The 21,868-nt window shown below is 34.0% G+C and overlaps 1 protein-coding gene across 13 annotated transcripts in view; it reads left to right on the forward strand.

The window, feature by feature from the left end:
- The window catches only part of ICA1L (islet cell autoantigen 1 like), a 59,048-nt gene that overhangs the window by 18,495 nt on the left and 18,685 nt on the right, over positions 1-21,868 (forward strand). For 12 of the 13 annotated variants that reach the window (XM_072961447.1, XM_072961446.1, XM_072961437.1 and 9 more), the window contains exons 2-9: positions 261-429; positions 3,182-3,254; positions 6,544-6,667; positions 7,927-8,125; positions 10,089-10,214; positions 11,706-11,804; positions 14,283-14,368; positions 15,974-16,017. In XM_072961447.1, coding sequence (XP_072817548.1) covers positions 268-429; positions 3,182-3,254; positions 6,544-6,667; positions 7,927-8,125; positions 10,089-10,214; positions 11,706-11,804; positions 14,283-14,368; positions 15,974-16,017 — 913 coding nt within the window. In that variant the 5' untranslated portion in view covers positions 261-267. Of the gene's footprint in view, positions 1-260; positions 430-3,180; positions 3,255-5,953; positions 6,111-6,543; positions 6,668-7,926; positions 8,126-10,088; positions 10,215-11,705; positions 11,805-14,282; positions 14,369-15,973; positions 16,018-21,868 lie in introns of those variants that run through there. The other variant, XM_072961448.1, reaches the window with a different exon arrangement.

Consider the following 21,868-nt stretch of genomic DNA (forward strand, 5'->3'; position numbering starts at 1 on the left):
TACTGCAAAATCATAGCAGTTTTCTAACACCTTTGTTATAAATAAGATTAATATACGTATCATTAACATTTTTGCCTTTTACTTGTATATGTTATAATTAAAACATAAATTTAGACCATACAAAGAAAATATTAGCATGTTTAGCTGTTAACATAAATATTCTATTTAGTATCTTTTTAATTAGATTAAATATTGGCTAAATAGATACTTATTATTGAAAAGATTTTTTAAGAAATTTAATTTTAGTCTATTTCCTGTAGTCATTCCATGGATTCCTTTGGGCAGCCCAGACCAGAAGATAACCAGTCAGTAGTCAGCAGAATGCAAAAGAAATACTGGAAAACTAAACAGGTCTTTATCAAAGCAACAGGGAAAAAGGAGGATGAGCACGTGGTGGCATCTGATGCTGAGCTGGATGCTAAACTTGAGGTAAATTTCAGGATTCTGTGCATTTCATATAACTTGTTATTATTTGGGACTACTGGGGGGACTATGACAAGCTTTCACATTGAAGAATTTACCGGGATAAATGCAAACTTCATAATAGAATAATTGTATCCACCTGTCAATCCAGACCCATCTGGATAAGAGAGAGTTCTCACAAATTGAGAACTGGCAGAACTTGTGTTCTTAAATTAGATAAATCATGAATTAGGTAATGTCTCTGGCACAAGTATTGTAGTTTTTAAGCTAAATGTTAATGAATTGATTGTATTCCTTCTTAAAAAAAAGAAAAAAGAGGACACTAATGAACTCATCTACAAAACAGGAACACACTCGCAGACATAGTAAACAATCTTATAGTTACTTGGGCAAAGGGAGTGGGAAGGGATAAATCTGGGAGTTTGAAATTTGCAAATGTTAGCCACTATATACAAAAATAGATAAAAGAAAAACAAATTTCTTCTGTATAGCACAGGGAACTATATTCAATATCTTATAATAAACTTTAATGAAAAAGAATATGAAAATGAATATATGTATGTATATGCATGACTGGGACATTGTGCTGTACATCAGAAATTGACACATTATAACTGACTATATTTCAATTTATAAAAACTATATTCCTAATTGGGACCGTCTACTCATTATATATCATGTGATAATACTTTGTACTACTTTTATTTAAAGTTTGTACCTCACTGGAATAAGTTAATTAAAATCAAATAGTGGGTTAGGATTTTACAAGTTGGAATTTTTGTTTCCATTATTAAGGGATGGAATTAATTGAAATATTTCATCATGTATTTTTGGCTCTGTTTTTCATTTTAAATAAAAGAAATAATAAACCATGAAACAACCTTAAAGCTATATGTTTTATACTTTTAAGTAACTAAAGCAATTAGAAGAAAGATCTCATGTGTATTAATGAAAAGGGTCTAGATTTTTAAATGCAGATTTGCTAATTCTGTGTAAATATACTAATTTAAGATAACTTTTATAAACATTTCCAGGCAGGGGCTCTGTAATGCTTGAAATGTAATCGTTTGTTAGAATTATTAAAAATACAGGTCTAATTAAATAAGTCAATCTACTAAGTAATTTCATTCTACAAAAAATAAACTTCCATCATTGCCGTAATAAATATGGAAATAGAAATTATTTCTGTTTAATAAGCTTTTACTATTTGTGTTGAAAAGTATTCCTCTTAGGATTCAGTTACAAATGTGGAAAAAGTAAAGGGACTTCATTGTAGGTAGTATGTTTTAACACTAAGGGAACTCTTTGTTGTTTCCACATATATTCCCACAAAAATAGATTATTTTTATATTGTTTGACATCATTAGGTAATCTACGGGTGACATATTTTATAGTCAATGTTATTCTTATCCATTAGACAAGTATTTGGAATCAACCAAGAACTTTCTCCCATATTTGTACTATTGTTTTTACAAATGAAAAATAGTTTCATTTCAAGTATACATGTAACAAGTATATATACTTAAATTATGTTGTACACTTTAAATATATTACAATTTGGTCAAGTTATACCTCACTAAAACTGAAAAAAATGTATTGTAAAAATGAATAGCAATAATATATAAATCTTTCAAGGACCCATGGGAAAAAATCAGCCATTGTCACTTCATCATAATAGAACTATCATTTTTGTATTCTTGTCTAGTCTCCTTCCATTTGGATATAAAACAGCTCTTTAAATTGCCAAATCCATATACCAAATACAATCCAAACATACTTAATCTCATATGGAAAATTGATGGTTGCTCCTCCATTTAGATTTTCGTGTCTGTTATCAATCTTCCTTTGATCTGATCAAATGTCAAAATAATAGCATAACTTTGTCATAGATAGCATTCAGGCTTAATTGGGGATGTTGGAAATTCATTTGATAAACAAAGGGTTAGGACCTAATACTACACTACAGTGCCAAGGTCTTTTGAGGTTTGTTTTGATTTGTTTTGTTTTGTTTTTTGGGGGGTTTTTTTTTTTCCAAAGTCTTTTTGAACTTCATTGCAGTTCTTCAGCATAGGACCTTGTGAGTGTTCTATATGCTGCACCATAAAATCTATGCCAGCTTGTTTCCCTGGGAAAACCTACATATATAGATATGTGTGAAGAGTTACCTCCTGTATATAATGTGTCCTGATCTCAAATTTTCATGTGCTTACTTTGAAATAGGAGTCTATTGGATATTTTATTTTTCTGTTAGCTATTAGCAACAGTGGTAATGAAGGAATTAATATTTATGGAAAATTCTAAACAAAATCATGTGAAAGTAGTTTATTTTTTATGTTGTAACACATTATTTAATTTGTTTTGGTAAATTCACTGACCTGTTTTATTTAGACCAATATTGGAGAAAAGCCAGACTCTTGAGTTAGTTAACATTTTCTGTCCTTACTCTTTTCATCTGTGGTAGGCAATGTTTGATGTAGTTTATATTAGATTTAACTTTTTGGAGCCCAGGGGAGGACAAACACCACAGTTAAAAAATTTTATTAGCTCCCATGTATTTATGACTATTTTTTCCAGCCCTCATGGAGGAAATCTAAATGTGTTTTCTATATCAAAAATAAAACCAAAACTGAAGTACATTACAGTCAAGGAAAATAGACATAATACTTATAAGAAAATGTTTTGCTTTTGAAGTGCTTTTTTATATTTTATATCTGTCTATGCTTCTTTAAACTGTCCTAATAAAATTTATATTTCAAAGGTTTTTCACTCCATTCAAGAGACATGCACTGAACTTCTGAAGATAGTTGAGAAATATCAGCTAAGACTCAATGGTATGAAATCATAGATATCTATCCAATAATTCCTGTTTACAATATATATTTATTTGCATTTTTGGAAGTGAAAGATTTAATGTAAAAATAGTAGTTTATGGAATTATTTTGTGAATAATTTCTTATGACGAAAATGAGTATTTACAGTAACCTGTTCTCAAATTACCCAGTCAGTGTCCTCAGTTCGTCAAGTCCTCTGACACAGATTCATTTTGCTGAGTCTAGTTTTCCTGCCCAGAGTCTTAAGTGGATTTCCTTCCATCATTTAAAAACTCTCTCTCTTGACCCCCACTTATTCTAGCAGTTACCATTCCATTCCTCTGCTCCTTTCACAGGAAATTTTGACATAATTATATACATAGTCTCCATTTCTTTCCTTCCACTTTCTCCTGCACTCTCCCCACTCAAGTTTTCATCCCCTCCACTCCACCAAACTGCTCTTGTCGTAGTCATAAGGAACTAAGTCCAGGGACCAATCTCAGTCCTTGTCACATTATTTAACACAGTTATTTAACCCTCCTCTTTCAGACACTCTCTTCTCTTGGCTGCCAGGCACCATATATCCCTGGATTTGTTTTTAATGGTCATTCCTTCTCAGTCTCCTGCCATTGCAGGTCACCTCTCTTCTTGACCTCTTCTGGTTAGAACTCAATCTTTGGATCTCTTCTCCACTGCCTTAACTACAGTGCCCTACTGGGCATGGCCACCTCTCTGGTTGCTTCTCTACTCTCATCTCCTAAAACTCTCTCTTCTCGAACCAATTCATTTCCTTCGCAGTAGGCATGTCTGCATAGTAGGCTCCCAACCTTTTTTAGGTATCTGGTCAGATATCATGTTTATAGTGAGTCCTTCCCTGACCCCCTTATCTAAAATGAAATACTCCTCTTTCTCATAACTTTCTGTCTACTTAACAGTATTCAGCATTCTGTAAATTTTATGTTTTTCTTACTGCCGCTAGAATATGCTCTCCTTAAGGATAGGAATTTGTCTGTTCATTTCTGTGTCCTCATAGCCTAGAAAGAATGTCTAGCATGTAGTCTGTACTCAACAAATATCTGCTCAATGAGTGATTTTCCTGGGTAGCTATGTGAATTAATCTCAAAAACTTGTAGCCAAAGCTCATATATTGTCCCATTAAAGGAAGAAATCCAGTATAGCATAATTTTTGAGTGCCTGCCATGTTAAGACTATGTGCTTTTCCCAAGGAAATAGTTGAAGAAACAACTTTTTATAACAAAATACGAGAGAAAGAATAGCATGTAATTGAGTTCAGAATAGTGATACAGACATAACTCTGAATTGTCTTGGAGTGAAAAACAACTGTGTATTAGAGTGATTGGTAAAGGCAACTCCATAGATGGAATTGCAGTAAAACTTGAAGGGTTTATAAAAGTTGAATATGTGGGGGGAAAGTGATTTGGAGTTAGGGGAGTAACTTAAAGAGTGAGGATAGTTTGCATGACAGAAGAGTTTGTACTTGAGACTAATAGGGTGATAAAAGAGCAAACCAAGCAGTAAAGAGCCATCACAATCATTGGACCAGGGGAGTCCTGTGATAGAAATGGAAATGTAAAGAACCATTGGTAACTTTGTGTATCCTGCATTTTGTCCTGAAATCACGAGAGCTTTTAGCACACTGGTGGAGCATTTCAAGTTAAGGAAGAGGTATACCTATATAGATTTTATCTTTTTCACTTTCTCTTCAAGATTGTGTATAAATACATGATTTCTTGAAGACTATTTTATTAATACATTTTATGTTGAGACTGGCATCAGAGGACACTGTAAATCTTTACTAGGGGAAGAACATACAGGAGTTGAGCCTGCCATTTTTGGCAGGAGGTCCAAACACAGAATCAACACAAATTCAGCTTCATCTCCTCCCCTTTCTGCATTGATATGGATAAGGCTCAATGAGGATTCATGTTCAACTGATGTTTGATCATGAGGTAATCCAAGTTCCCAGGGATCTTTCTGAATCATCATCCACAAATTAGTGTTTTTTCTAATAGTTTTCACTGACATATATTTTATGAAGTTCTGATTCAAAGGAAATGTATAATCTGTACATCTCTCAAGTAATTAATTATGTAAGAATATTAAATTAACAAGATTCCTCAAATCCAAAGTATGGTCCATGGACCAATGCCAGTCCAGTCTTGATCAGGTTAATTGTTGATAATACAGCACATGGTTTTATTAAAGATGCTGCTACAGAATATGTAGACACTCTCTCCCATAACACCATCATGTTCTCCCAGGGCCTCCCTTGCAGGGCCTGCTGCCTCCTAGGTACTGAAAGGGACTTCCCTTTCAGTTTTTAACTTCAATTTTTCCATCAGTAAACCTCAGTGAATTTAGGCATGACATGGTCATGTTTTTCACTTGAACCTTACAGTTTAAACGCTTTATGGACTCCCCTGGCCTATTTGTCTTACTGTGATGAGAGGGTTGTCTTCCATTAGATCAGTGCTTCTAAAACTTTACGGTGAAGGACCATATTCTGTTTTGTGTTTTACTTTTAATCTGTTGTAAACTGACACTTTTGAAAACACAATAAAAATGAATGTTTAGGAAAATGAGATTAAAGAAAACATGCAAAATCTAAGCACACTTTTTATTATTATATTCAACAGATATAAAATAGTCAAATTGGTAAACGTTCCTAAATAGTTTCTTACTTTTGTTATTTGTCACAGGCTGGTAGCAAATGGTTCTGAATTGGCATTGGTCCACCAACCACACATTTAGTATTGCACTACATGTCAACTTTTAGGGTTTTAGCAGCAAAATTGTGGACAATTGTGGATCTGAGATACTGAGCATAGGAAAATGAAGCCAGGATGGGAGACGAGAGTAAGTTGAAATAGAAAACTGAGTACTTTGTAAGCGGCAATGATCCTAAAATGCGTCTTTGTACTTTTGAAAATTCATCATCTGTGCTTTTGTTTTATCATTTTGGATTTTTTTCACTAAAGATCAGTCTTTCCCAAAGTGAAATCCATGGATTCACTGCATCAAAACCATCTGAAGTGCTTGAAAAAAAAAAAAAACAGAAGGAGAAGAAGAAAAAAAAGAAAGAAAGAAAAGAAAACCATAACCTCAGTTCTGTAAAATCAGAATCTCTGGAGCCCAGGAACTTGCATTTTAAAAATAAGTCTCTCTTCTTCTTCCCTCAAGTGATTCTTATGTTTAGAGAATTATTGCTATGAGAATTTTAGTTGTATGTGTGTGTTTTAAACAAATGATAAAATGGAACAATGAACTGTATTGTAATTTTTTTCCCTAGTTATATCAGAGGAAGAAAACGAACTAGGGCTCTTTTTAAAGTTCCAAGCAGAACGGGACACAACGCAGGCTGGCAAAATGATGGATGCCACTGGCAGGGCACTCTGTTCTTCAGCCAAGCAAAGGTTTACCATGCTTTTGCATCATCTTTAAATTTATAGTCAGTATGACAGTTTTGATGTATGTAGCTAAATTTACATATTTCTGATCATTCCAGTTAAAAGAGAAATACATTGCAGTATATAATTGTTTTGATGCTTGACTCTTACTTATTTTGTATTTAAAATAATTATTTAAAGATTTACATTCTCAGGTTACCTAACTCCTAGAAATAGCCTTTAGGCCTGTGTTTAAATTTCTTAAGTGGTTTAATATAACAGAGAAAGAGAGTGGCTAGAATATGTGTATGTATATATATAGGTTTTTAATTTTTTGGATACTATACAATCTCTGAGTACTTTGGAACTTTTCCTCTTTTTAAGTGGAGGAAATTTTTTCTTCTTAGTTATATACTTTGCATTTATTATTTTATAACTTTTTAGCATTAAAAATACCTGCTGCAAAGAATCTCCTATAATTATTAAATACAATAGGTCTTAATACAATTAAATATTATATAATTATTATATTATATATTACATAATTGTGTGTTATATTATACAAGTAATTTACAATTATTAAATACAATAGGTACAATACAAAATCGTTGCATTTTCAGGAGAAAAATAAAAACAGGCCTTATCAGACTTTTAATGACAATGTATAACTTAAGTGACTTTTTTCTGAAGTACTGCATCAGTGCAAAGATCTATCTTTAAGGAGGTGACAAAGAGACACTCAATACAAGGCCTACCAAGTCAAAAGCAGAACAGAAGGGCTGGGTTTGACTTAGGTTTTTTAAATTCTTTTTTTTCTTGTTCTCATCCTCAGCTGCTAAGAACTTTATACTCACTAGTTTTTCTAGCATTTATCTGCTTTTCCATACCCAGGTTTTCCCTAAATTTGTCAAAAGAAAGGCTTTCTGCTTAAAGGATTGTGCTTTATGAATACAGGATCTCTTTTTACTCATGGAATTTTTTTCTAAATGGCAAATTTATTTTGTAGATTATTTATACATGGGTAAATATCCAAAATGTTGCAGAAATAATACATATTACCTAAAATGAGAAAAGGGGGAGATATAGACACATTTTTATTAACAGTTCAAAGTTAGCTGTAAGATTCTTATTTGCTTTCTAAAACTTCTTGGACATCTTAATAATGTCCTGTTTATAGACTCATCTTGGTAACAAATTATGCTTTACAGTTGTTTTAAACCTTTGTTTTTGTTTTATTTTGCTCGTGGGATTTACATCTCTCTGATTTTTACCTCTCTGCCATTTAGATTGGCCCTATATACTCCCTTGGTTCGTCTTAAGCAAGAAGTAGCAACATTCAGCCAAAGGGCTGTATCTGATACTTTGATGACAATTAATCGGATGGAACAGGCGCGCACAGAATACAGAGGAGCTCTGCTGTGGATGAAAGATGTATCCCAAGAACTGGACCCAGACACCTTAAAACAAATGGAAAAATTCAGAAAAGTATGAAAATACACCCTTGTTGGTTTTTTGATACATAAAGCTTTGAACCTCTACAGAATAATTTAATCAAGCACATAGAACATCAAACTATTTTGGGGAACTACGTTGCATTGTAAATTCTTGGTTGCTTGGAAATCCTCAATTGAAGTACAAAAGGTCATCACGCTATTTTTTTTTACCCTTTGAGTGACATCTCCACCCCATCATCCTTTTCTATTATTTTTATACCTCTCATAATAGACCTAACTACCTTTTAAATGTTGTTCATCTGGACTTTTAGGAGTTGTTTACAGGAGGAAAATAGTTTATTAGTCAGGAAAAACATATAACTTATGTAAAAATTCATGTTAAATGATTTTTAATTTTTTCATTTTTTTGTCGGGGAGGTAATTAGGTTTTCCTATATTTATTTGTAATGGAGGCACTGGGGATTGAACCCAGGACCTCATGCACACTAAGAATGTACTCTACCACTGAGCTATGTACCCTCCCCACTAAATGATTATTAATTATAAGTGAAGGTTGTCAAATTTTTCATTCTGTCACAATATGTAGTTTAACCACAAACTTTTAAAGCAACTATATGTGTATAAATATACGTTTTTGCTAAATAAACTCATTATAAATTGTGTCCCCAAATCTACCCTGCATGAATAATAAAATTCATTTACTCCTTCATTTTATAAATATTTAAAGTACCTACAGTAAAAATCATATTTAATATTGATGGAGTCTTTATACTAGCTGCTTTGAGTACTCTGCCTCATTGATAACTCCAGCAGACCTGGGAAAGTAGGTGGACACGTGGCCTCAGGCCACAGTAACCTGTTATCCTATCCCCTTTATAATCTTTGACAATTAGAGTACAATCCAAGTGAGTGGTGCACAACATTGTGAACACATTAGAGTCACTGAATGGTACATTTTTAAGTGGTTAAGTGTATGTTATGGGGATTTCACCTCAATTAAAAAAAAAAAGAATACAATCCAAACCTCTTATCTGGACCCAAATAGCCCTGCACAGTCTGATCCCTGGTCCCTCTGATGCCATATGTTGTACTTATTTTCTATGCTTCGGTCCTTTCTAGAACATATTCCTTCCTGTTCTGCAAACATGATAAGCTCTTCACCCACCTCCCACACCCAGGACTTTTGTCCTTGTTTTTCCATGGGCCTGAACAGCTCTCCTCAGGGTCTTAGCATGGCCCACTCATCATGCATGCACTGGACGATGTCCCGATTCAGACATCATGCATGAGCTCACCAAGGACTTCCCTGGCCATCTTACCTAAAGTAGTCACCTATTTCTGTTGCATTTATATGTTATCTTTGCAACTTGAGATTATCTTATGTATTTATTTACTTCTTATTTTCCTGTCCCTCCTCACTTAGGGATGGTGGGGAAGAGCTTTGTTTTGTTTACCACAGTATCCCAGTGCCTGGAACAGTGCCTGACACATAATAGATACCTTATAAATATTTGTTGAATGAATGAATGAGTACAAAGTTGGATATTCACACTATGTGGTGATGTATGACTCACCTTATGTATAAGAAATATAATAAGCCTGCATTTAAATTTATAAACTTATCTGATTCAGAACCATTATTAATGCTTCCCAACACTAACTGTGTCCCTTTCCATTTATTCTTTTACTCTTTCTAGCTAAATAGTACCTATCAGTAGTTTTGGGTGTTTCTTTTTATTTGGAATCTGTTTTTTTAGTTCTTAACTGTATTCTGTCCATCTATCATCATATAGTTTCTCAGCATAAAGATATCTGCTGGAAAGATGTCCTACAATTACTAAAAATAGTCAAAACCTTTACCACTAATCATTAAATAATAATATAGGGAAAGAAATTAGTCTTTTTTATAATAATTTCATGTGTCTGAAAATGTGTTTCATGATCCTGTATATCCGTATTATCAGTAATTATAATTAATATTTTTGTGGTTGCAGGTACAGATCCAAGTGAGAAATAGCAAAGCTTCTTTTGACAAGTTAAAGATGGATGTTTGTCAGAAAGTGGATTTACTTGGAGCTAGTCGCTGCAATATGTTATCTCATTCACTCACTACCTACCAGGTACCCACCTCCATGGTCAGCATGTCCTTGAAGTAAAGATTAGTGGTGAGATTCCTTTTTAAAAGTTGTCTAAAGGGTATAAAAATTGTTGACTGTCCTAAAACTGACTTACGGAGGTTATGATAGTCAGAATCATGGAATACTAGTCTGAATAAGACCTTAGTGATGCCTGCTCCCATGGCTTCACGTCATTCTCCTTGGTGTACTAGGAGAGAGAGACAGAGACAGAGAGAAAGAGACTGACTTAGGGACTGTCTAGGGTAGAGGAGGGGAATGTTGAGAGGAGGCAGGATTCAAGGCCCATTAACCTTGGTTCACCCAGAGCTACTCCATTTTGAACTAGTCCTACATATGATTTCATTTGAAATAAAGAGGCTGTGGCCCCCAAATTTAACACTTTTCTATCATTTTATGGATGAGGAAAGTGAGAGTTAAATGAGACTTAAAACAAATGAAGTATCAGGCTTAAAAACTTAAGTTTTCTAATTCTAGGATTGTGTTCTTTTCATTCTGCCAAATTGCCATTCCACACCGCTTTAATCTCAGAAGTCTCACTTGCGCTTATTTCACTCCAAACCACACATAAATAGCACACAATGAGGAAGTTAGATGTTAATAAGTAACAGTTACTGATTTTGCTGTGTATTTATAAATGGCAAAATAGAATAAACTGTTTTTACATACTGATTTTACTATGTATTTATAAATGGCAAAATAGAATAAACTGTTTTTACATAAGAAAAGAATAATAAACCAAAGGAAATGGACATTCACTGCTGCTTTTCGGGTATCTGCCTAATTCAGTTCACTACTGTGGATTTCAAGAATCAAGAAGGGCTACACCTGAAAATAAAAGTGCATGCCCACCTATGGGCATAATGCCTGAAACACAGTACCTGTTAGTTAGCTCTCCTTTATTCTCTCCACTCCTCCCCCTCACTTTGAACAGGAACCTTGAAGCAACAAGAAAGATGTCCAGTTACTTCTGTTAGCTTGAATAACACATTTTTTGGACAAGTCTTTCTTGAATCCTAAATGGAAGTCCAAACTTTGTGGTACATACTATTTTTCTCCAATTAATAAAGGCTTATATATGCTTACCGACATAGAAGTTTACACATATACCTCTAATGCAATTACGAAGTTTTGGTGCTTTTATCATTTTTCTTTTGGATTCCTCAGAGGGTGTTCTAATCCTCCAGTTTTTTTCTCTTGGCTGCAAGTACCCTCTAGCTGGCTCCTGTGTACATTTCAGTGCTGGATACAGATAGGCACACATACCTGCAGATACGATGCCAATTCCTTTGCAGACTTAATAGTTACAGTGCTTTCAGATTCCCCAGCCTTGGAAATTGATTTTAATTTCTGCTTCTCATTATTTGACAGCTATTCATCTACCATACTAGTGAGAAAAAATAGCACTGACAAAAAATCATGGAGAGGAAGCAGAACTGTGGTGTCACCTTTTATTTTATTTTATTTTTTCTGCAGAGAACACTACTTGGATTCTGGGAGAAAGCAGCTCAGATGATGTCCCAAATCCATGGAACTTACGCTGGCTTTCATCCATTTGATTTTGTAGCTCTCAAGGTACGTTTCTTTCGCTGTTCTTTTGTTAGATACATTACACTTTCTTTGGATAGTAACTTTGAAACTACTTTTTGCTAAGCCTAATTTCAACTTTATGAAACACTGGGAGACAGTTTTCTACACTTCTTAGCCAGTCGTTTTCTGCACTTTCCTGATTCCTGATTCCTACGAGCAACTCTGCAGAAATACATGGGAATACTGCTGGTGGGCTTAAGATATTAGTAAGGTGTGGGGGAATAAAAGAGGTGGAAAGTAAAAGAAAATTAAAATACAAAGAAGAAACAAGGTTATGGAAAGGAAAAACTTTAGAGGAACAAGTGATGGAAAGTGGCCCTGTGTTTTCAAAAATGACCAAATTACCTACTTGACAATTTAAGAAGTTAAAGAAAAATCTCCTTGCTTTACTTTTACACTCATGTCATGGATGCAACTCATGATGCAAAAACTATGCCAGCTTTGGTCATTATATATGTCTGATTGCCGCTGAAGAGACTCCTATATTAGATCACCTCTTTCTATAACATCTACGTGTAAAATGTACTCTTCCGGTCAACCTTCTTTGTAAATGGCTCATCCAGCAGAGTTGCACTGTGTTAATCATTTCTTCAGTTCTGGTAGGCTAGGTTTCAGTACCTTTGAACTTAATCATTCTGCCTTATTTTCAGTAGTGCTTGAAAATGTTTGGTTTAACTCAAGCTAGCTGTGATATCTGTGATTGGTTTGTATCTTGCAACTGTACATTGCTGGGACTTGGTATGGATTTTTAAGTCATGCTCTATCATCTTCCAGTCTAATAGAGACCCTTGAGTTAGTTTTTTTGTTTTTTACTGTTCATGTGTCTTTTTTTTTTAATTTCCTATATGAATGCTTCACTGGGTATTGTACTCAGGCAAATTTAAAATCCAATTTCTGTTCAGTCTTGAAGTTAAAGATCTTTAGCTGTATTTAGAGAATTACAATACAGGCTAACAACACATAAGTCTTCTTGGCATATCACAAAGTGGTAAATCCTGTGACTAGCCCACAGTGTGTGTGATTGCCACAGGCAGCCAGAATGCAAAGGACATGGGGCTCAGGTCAAATTATATTTGCATAAACTTACAAGCTTTTGTACAGCAAAGGAAACTATAAACAAAACAAAAAGACAACCTACAGAACGGGAGAAAATATTTGCAAACAATGCCACTGACAAGGGCTTAATTTCCAGAATATACAAACAGCTCATTTAACTCAATAACAAAAAAACAAACAACTCAATGAAAAAATGGGCAGAAGACCTAAACAAACAGCTCTGTAGTGAAGACATACAAATGGCCAATAGGCAAATGAAAAAATGTTAACTATCACTAATTATCAGAGAAATGCAAATCAAAACTACAGTGAGGTAGCACATCACACCAGTCAGAATGGCCACCATTCAAAAGTCCATGAATGATAAATGCTGGAGGGGGTGTGCAGAAAAGGAAACCCCCCTATGCTGCTGGTGGGAATGTAGTTTGGTGCAGCCATTATGGAAAACAATATAGAGGATCCTTAAAAAACTAAAAAACAACTTACCATGTGATCCAGCAATCCCACTCCTCGGCATATATCTGGAGGAAAGTCTAATTCAAAAAGATACATTCACCCCAATGTTCATAGAAGCACTATTTACAATTACAAAGATATGAAATCAACCTAAATGTCCATCGACAGATGATTGAATAAAGATGTTGTGATATATACACAATGGAATACTACTCAGCCATAAAAAAGAATAAAATAATACCATGAATAGACCTGGCGATTATCATACTGAGTGAACTAAGCCAGAAAGACAAAGGAAGATACCATATGATATCACTTTTATGTGGAATCTAAAAAAATGATATAAATGAACTTATTTATAGAACAGAAACAGACTTACAGATATAGAAAAGAAACCAGGGGCAAAGAGGGTAGGGAGGAATAAATTGGGAGTTTGAGATTTGCATGTACTAACTACTATATATAAAATAGATAAACAATAAGGTCCTACTATATAGCACAGGGAACTATATTCAATACCTTGTAATAGCCTATAAAGAAAAAGAATATGAAAAGAATATATATACAACTGCATCACTATGCTGTATACCAGAAATTAACACAACATTGCAAATCAACTATACGTCAATTAAAAATGACATTAACATTTAGTTCCCTTATTTCTCACTCTTTATTTCAGAACTATTCCTATTTCATATTGTGTGTGGGTGTTTTTTTTTTTTTAGCTTTTTTTGGGGGGAGAGGAGGTAACTAGGTTTATTTATTTGTTTATTTTTGGAGGAGTTACTGGGGATTGAACCCAGGACCTTGTGCATGCTAAGCATGCACTCTACCACTAAGCTATACCCTCCCCACTTTATATTGTTCTTTAGAATTTTTATTCTCATTTGTTTGCACAAAGAGAGAAACAGAGTCTTTCCATCTACTTAACATTGAATTTCTTATCCTTAGCAACTACAAGATTCTCCAAGCAAGCTTACTGAGCACCATAAAGAAGAACAAATAGAAAATGATTGTCTCACTGAAAACCTCAATAAGTAAGCATGCAAAAGTTATATATCGTGTTATGGAAGTCTTTATATGATCTATTTGGAAAGAGTTATTTCTTCTCTGACTTACTGAATACTTATTTCTATGTCATTTTTCCAATTAACATTAATTTGCTTTGAAACCTTCCCTGCCACCCCATTTTTAACATGGTAGACAAAGTAGATGATAGGAGTACAGAACAGTTTGGGGTGATAACTCCAAATTCTATAGTTAGGGAGTCTAAGCCCTGTAATAAGAGCCTAGTGAATCCCAGAAGGGGCAGCTTGAAAAGAAAGGGACAGGGTCAGCAGCTGTGAGACAGAAGCTATTGAAAATCTATCTCCAAAGCAACACAGATGGGACTGGGACTGGTTACCTGAAAATGGGGACTCTTCCTATGCACATCCTTCATGTTGCCTGTTGCCCTTTTACCACATCTTACCCTTGTTTTCCTTTCAGAGCTGCCACTTACTTTTCATTTAACCAGATTGTACAGAGTATAATATGAACCCGGAAATAAGCCCAAACAGTGACAACCATATATTTATATTGTTGAGTAGAAGGTGATCTGAACTATAAGCATCTGATGCGTTTCTATATCAGGGAAATCCAAACAAATTTTTTTTTACTAACTGAGATATATAAATGTTTTAGGATATAGATTAAGTAATCAGATATATAGTTATAAATTAAATGTATTAACTTAGTTATACACTGGCATTTAAAATCATGTTACATTAAATATATTAATTTAGTAAATATTTTCATTATTACATTTTCTAAACGTTTTCTTCAGAATATTCTCATGGATCCTCAGCATTATGAAAGCTACGTTTTGAGTTAACTAGCAGATTCCAAAGCACTTCTTTTCCAAGTTGTTTAAAACACCATATATATATACTGTTACTGGGAATTTCATTCCAAGTCGAAGTATCTATTTGCTTTGTTTCTAGGTTTATTTTTGCGGTATTTGCGTATAAATACTGTGTTGCTTTTTAAGTGTCTGTAAAGACTTAATTTAAAGAACTCTCAACTACTAGAGTTGTGAGGTTATACATGAGGAGTAATGATTAAGTCTGGTTCAATTTCTTTATCTTCATTTATTATTATTATACTAGATGGATGATACAAATTTCCAGAATTCATATTGATTGAGAATGTTTTAGGCAAATGTGTCTTCTTTTGTCATCATCACTTTCTTGTTCCAAGTAGAGTACTCCATTTTTTTCTACAGTTCTTCATTCTCTCCAGTTCCCAAATATTCTTGAGCAAAATGTTTCAATGCTTGAAAACTAAACTTTGTACTTTGGTGACAGATGTTCTCTGTGGTATAGTATTTAGCACAGTGCTGAGCACGGTGTCTCCTGCTTCATCAATACTAAGTAAATGTATATTGAAAGAATAAGGAGTGAAGGATTATTTTCACAGTCTGTAGATCTAGAGAAGGAGTAAGATTTGTCTCAGATTTTAGGAGATCAACTGGACAGCTATTTTGTATGTCTCCTCAGTTAAAAAGAAATTCTTTAAACCGTATAAAACTATTTGTAGAATATGAGTCCCAAATGTATTTTAACCAAAATCTACATTTTTGTTTTGTTTTGTTTTTCCTTTAGGTTAGTTTTGTCAGATGAGGAAATGAGCTTGGGAAGTGAACCAGGTAAGATGGTAAATTTATTAAAATATGAAATGATCACATATAAATGTCAAAACAGTTTGTCACAGCCTTTTAAAGGAGATTGTGTTAATATCCATTTAATTTTTAAAATTTTGTCACTTTTTATGTCTCTTCTGTACACACACTTCTGAGTTCACTTTTTTTTACCCAGCTTTACTGAGTTGTAATTGACATGTAACACTGTAAAGTTTAAGGTGTACAACATGATGACTTGATACACATATATTTTCCAAAATGATTTTCATAGTAAGATTACTTAACATGTCTGTCACCTCACATAGTTACCATATTTATTTTGGGGATAAGAACATTTAAGTTTTACTCTCTTAGCAACTGCTAAGTAAACAGTACAATATTGTTTACTATAGTTACCATGCTGTACATTAGCTCCCCAGGACTTACTCATCTTGTAACTGGAAGTTTGTACCCTTTGACCAGTCTCCCCATTTCTCCCATCCCCCAGGCCCTAGCAACCACCACTCTAGTCTCTGTTTCTAGGAGTTTGGCTTTTTTTAGATCTCATGTAAAAGTGATATACGATGTTTGTCTGTCTGACTTATTTCACTTAACATAATGCTCTCTTATTTACTGTAAATAATGTAACAATGAACATGGGAGTACAGATACCTCTTCAAGACAGTGATTTCATTTCCTTTGTATATGTACCCAGAAGTGGAATTGCTGGATCATATAGTTCTTCTGTTTTTAATTTTTTGAAGAACCTCTGTATTGTTTTCCATAATGGACGTACCAATGTACCTTCCCACCAACAGTACACGAGATTTCCTTTTTCTCCACATCCTACCAGCATTATCTCCTGTCTTTCTGATAATAGCCATTAGAACAGATGTGAAGTGATCTCTCATGGTGGTTTTGATTTGTATTTGATTCGATTAGTACTGTTGAGCATCTTTTCACGTGCCTGTTTGTCATTTGTATGTCTTTGCTTGGAAAAATGTCTACTTTGCCCATTTTAAAGATGAGATTATTCTTTTTTTAATATTGAATTGTATGAATTCTTTATCTATTTTAGATATGAAGCCTTATCAGATCCATGGTTTGTAAATATTTTACCTATTCTGTAGTTGCCTTTTCATTTTCTTGATTTTTCTTTTTTTGCTTTGCAGAAGATTTTTAGTTTGATTTAGTCCCACTTACCTATTTTTACTTTTGTTTCTTGAGCTTTTGGTGTGAAATCCCAAAGAATCATTGCTAAGACCAATGTCCAGGAGTTTTTTCTCTCTTTTTTATTCTAGGAGTTTTACAATTTCAGATATTACATTTTAATCCATTTTGAGTTAATTTTTGTGAGTAGTATAAAATAAGGGTCTAATTTCATTCTTTGGTATATGAATATATATAGTGTATATATTATAGCTACAGTGTAAATGTAGCTACCCATGCTTTCTTTTAGTTACCATTTTCATGGAATATATTTTTGTATCCCTTCACTTTCAGTCTTTGTGTATGTATCCTTAAAGCTAAAGGGAGTCTCTTGTAGGCAGTATACCACTGGATCTTGTTTTTTTACCCATTCAGCCACTCCTGTCTTTTGATTGGAGAATTTAATCCATTTACATTTAATTATTTATAAGTAAAGATTTACTAATGTCATTTTGTTCATTGTTTTCTGTTTTGTAATCCCCTTGTTCCTTTATTCCTCTCTTGCTGTCTTTTGACTTGATGACTTTTTGTGGTCGTATGCTTTGATTCCTTTAAATTTTTTGTGCATCTATTACTTTTTTTGTGTGTGATTATCATGAGGCTTACATAAAATGTCTTATTTGTGACATCGTTTTTTTTTTTAAGGTGATAACAACTTGATAGGATATAGAAACTCTATAGTTTTACTTCTCATCATCTCACATTTTAGGTTATTGGTGTTACAGTTCACATCTTTTTTTATCTTGTGTATCCAATAACAAATTATTGTAGTTCTAGTTATTTTTAATATGTTTGCTTTTTAACTTATAAACTAGAGTTTAAAGTGATTTATACACCACTATTACAGTATTATGGAATATGACTTTGACTATATATTTACCTTTACTGATAAGATGTACACGTTCATGCATTTTTTACAAGGTTAATTTGCATCCTTTTGTTTCAGCTTGTATAGTGCCCCTGAGCATTTCTTGTAACACAGGTCTAGTGGCAATGAACTCTCTCAGCTTTTGTTTGTTTGAGAAAGTATTTATCTGTTCCTCATTTCTGAAGGACAGCTTTGCCGGATGCAGCATGCTTCATTGACAGTTTACTCCTTTCAGTATTTTAAATATATCATCCCACTCTCTCTTGGCCTGCAAAGTTTCTACTGAGAAATCTGCTTATGGTCTTAACAAGGTTTCCTTCAAATGTGACAAGTCACTTTTTTCTTGCAGCTTTCAAAATTCTGTCATTGACTTCAGACAATTTAACTGTAATGTGTAACAGACTCTGGTTGGGTAAAGTTGCTGCCCATGCTCTCAGGTGGCAAAGGGGGCAAGCCACTCGCTGAGCTCTGAGGTCATGGGGTGTTACCAGCTGGGCTCCACAATCACCTCTGGTCAGGCAGGGTCACTTGCTGTGCTCCCTGGCCAGGTGGTGCTGCCGCCTGGCCTCTGCACTTGGGTGGGGTCGCAGCAGGTCTTCATGATCTGATACAGCTTTAGCCTGTACTTTGTGACCAGGCAGGGCCACAGGCTAGGTTTCATCATTGGGCAGGACTGTGGTTGTGCTCTGCTTTTGGGCAAGGTCAGTGGCCAGACTTCCTGGTTGGGTGGGGACTCACATTGTACCCCACAATTGGGTGAGGTCACTGACTGGGCTCCCTGCCTGGGTGAGGCTGCAGGCTGTGCCCAGCAATTGGGCATGAACGTAGGCTGGCTCTGCTGCCAGGCAGGGCTGCAAACTGGAATGTGCTGGTGGGCATTATTGTTAGCTGGGCTTAGAGGCTCCCTAGGGTCATAAAATTCACTCACTGTAAGGGTAAAATTCAGTGATTTTTACTAAATTTATAGAGTAGTACAACCATCACCACAATTGAGTATTAGAATATATCCACTACCTCTGAAATTCTCTCATGCTCATTTGCAACTAATCTGTGCTCCCACTCCCCCACTCCCAGCCCTAGGAAATCACTAATCTCATTTCTGTCTCTATAAATTACTGTCTCATGGACATTTCATATAAATATTATATAAAAGTTAATTTTTTGTGTCTTCCATTAAACAATGTTTTTTAGATTCATCCATATTGTTTATAGCTAAGTTCATTACTTTTTTTCCCTTAATTTTTTTATTGTAGTAAAATACATATAAAACTTACCATCTTAACCACTTTTAAATATGGAGTTCAGTCACATTAAATACAATCATAATATTGTGCAACTATCCAGCCATCCACCTCCATAACTCTTTTTGTTGTGTAAAACTAAAACTGTACTCATTAAATGATAACTCCCCATTCCATCCTTTCCTTAGCCCCAGACACCCATCTACTTGATGTCTCCATGATTTCAACTACTCTAAACACTGTATAAGTGAAATCATATAGTGTTTGTCTTTTTGTAGCTGGCTTTTGTGACTTAGCATAATGTCCTCAAGTTTCATCCATGTTATGGCATGTTGCAGAATTTCTTCCTTTTTAAAGCTGAATAATATTCCATTATGTGTATATACCACATTTTGCTTACTGTTTTCCAGTTACTTTTTATTGATGAATAGTATTATGTTGGATATATCACATTATGTGTATCCATTCACCAGTTGTTAGTTATTTGAGTAGTTTTCAGTTTTTGACTATTGTAATATTGCTGCTATGAACATTCAAGTATTGCTCTTTGTGTGAACATATGTTTTCATTTTTCTTAGTTAGATTCCTAGGAGTGGAATTGCTAGGTTATATGGTAAATATGACTTTAACTTTGTAAGGAACTGCCAACGTAAATTTTTCAAACGGTTGTACCATTTTATTCACACTAGCATAGTATGAGGGTTCTAGTTTCTCACGTTGTCAACATTTGGTATTATCTTTTTAGTCATATACATTCTAATGCTTTTAGTTTGTGGTTTTAATTTGCATTTCTCCAGTGACTTAAGATGTTGAACATCTTTTCACAGACCTATTGGCCATTCACGTATCTTCTTGTTAACAAATCTATTAAGATTACCTAATTTTTTTTACATTTTTTTATTGAGTTATAGTGATTTTACAATGTTGTGTCAAATTCCAGTGTAGAGCACAATTTTTCAGTTATACATGAACATATATATATTCCTTGTCACATTTATTTTCGCTGTGAGCTACCATAAGATTTTGTATATATTTCCCTGTGCTATACAGTATATTACCTATTTTTAAGTTCAGTTATTTATTAAGTTGTAAGATTTTTAAATATATTTTTGATACAAGTCCTTTGTCAAATATATGACAAATCTAATCCTAATCTCATTTTCACCAATTGAAATGCAAAATTTTAAAAATTTTATGAAGTCCAGTCTTTCTTTTTCCTTCTATGAATTGTTCTTTTGGTGTCATATCTAAGAGTTCTGCCTAACCCAAGGTCATGAAGATTTTCTCCTTTATTTTCTTCTTGAAGTTTTATAATTTTAACTCCTACATGTAGGACTACCATCATGTTGAGTTAAATGTGTACAGTATGATGTAAGTATCTAAATTTTGTTTTTGTGTTTTGTTGCATATGCATATCCAGTTGTTCCAGCACCATTTGTTGAAAAGAGTCTCCTTTCTCCGTTGACTTTTCTTGGCATTTCTATTGATATCAAGTGACAAAAAATGTAAGGATGTGTTTCTGAATTCTAAATTCTGTTCCACTGACCTATATACCTATCCTTGGCCAGTACCATACTATCTTGATTACTGTGGCTTTATAGTAAATTTGGGAATTAGGTAGTGTAATTCCCACTACCCCACAACATTGTTCCTTTTTCAAAGTTATTTTGGCTGTTCTAATCCCTCTGTACTTCCATATAAATTTTACAGTCAGCTTATGAATTTCTACACTCCCCCCCCCCAAAAAAAACCTTACTGGAATTTTGATATGTATTGTGTTGAATTCATGCATCAATGAATTCACACATCAATTTGGAGTTAATTGTCATCTGAATAATACTGATCCTTCCAATCCATGAATGTAGGAATTTTCTCTTTCTCTTTGGCTTTCAGTAGTTTGTCTATGATGTATCTAGATATGAATCTCCTTGTATTGATTCTACTTGGGTTTTGTAAAGCCTGTTGAATGAATAGATTGATGTTTTCAGCAAGGTTGGACATCTTGTCTATTATTTCTTCTAATTCCAGCCCATCCCCCATCCTCTGAGACTCCTGTTATGTGTATACTGGCACTTTTGATGTTGGCCCATCATTTCTCTGAGGCCTTTCTCATTTTTCTTCATTCTTTTTCTCTCTCTGTTTTTTGGGTTATGTAATCTCTATCAGTTTTTCTTGAAATTGGCTAATTCTTTCTTATGCTAGTTCAGATCTACTGTTGATCCTCCCTAGTGAATTTTTCATTTCAGGTATTGTACTTTTCAATTTCAGAATTTTCATTTGGTTCTCTTTTTGTAATTTCTAACTCTTTATGGATACTTTCTACTTGATGCAACATTGTCATCACACCTTCCTTTCCTTTTTCTAAGATTGCATTTACATTTTTCAGCTTATTTGAGGTATAATTGATAAAGTTGTAAGATATCTAAATTGTACATTGTGCTAATATATGAGTAATTGTGAAAAGATTCTTCCCACCTAGTTAATTAACACATCTATCACCTCACTCCCTTTACTTTATTTGATATTTATTTATTTATTTTTTTACTTTTTTTTAAACTGT

The sequence above is a fragment of the Vicugna pacos genome, chromosome 5 (genome assembly GCF_048564905.1).
Source record: "Vicugna pacos chromosome 5, VicPac4, whole genome shotgun sequence".
Classification (NCBI taxonomy): domain Eukaryota; kingdom Metazoa; phylum Chordata; class Mammalia; order Artiodactyla; family Camelidae; genus Vicugna; species Vicugna pacos.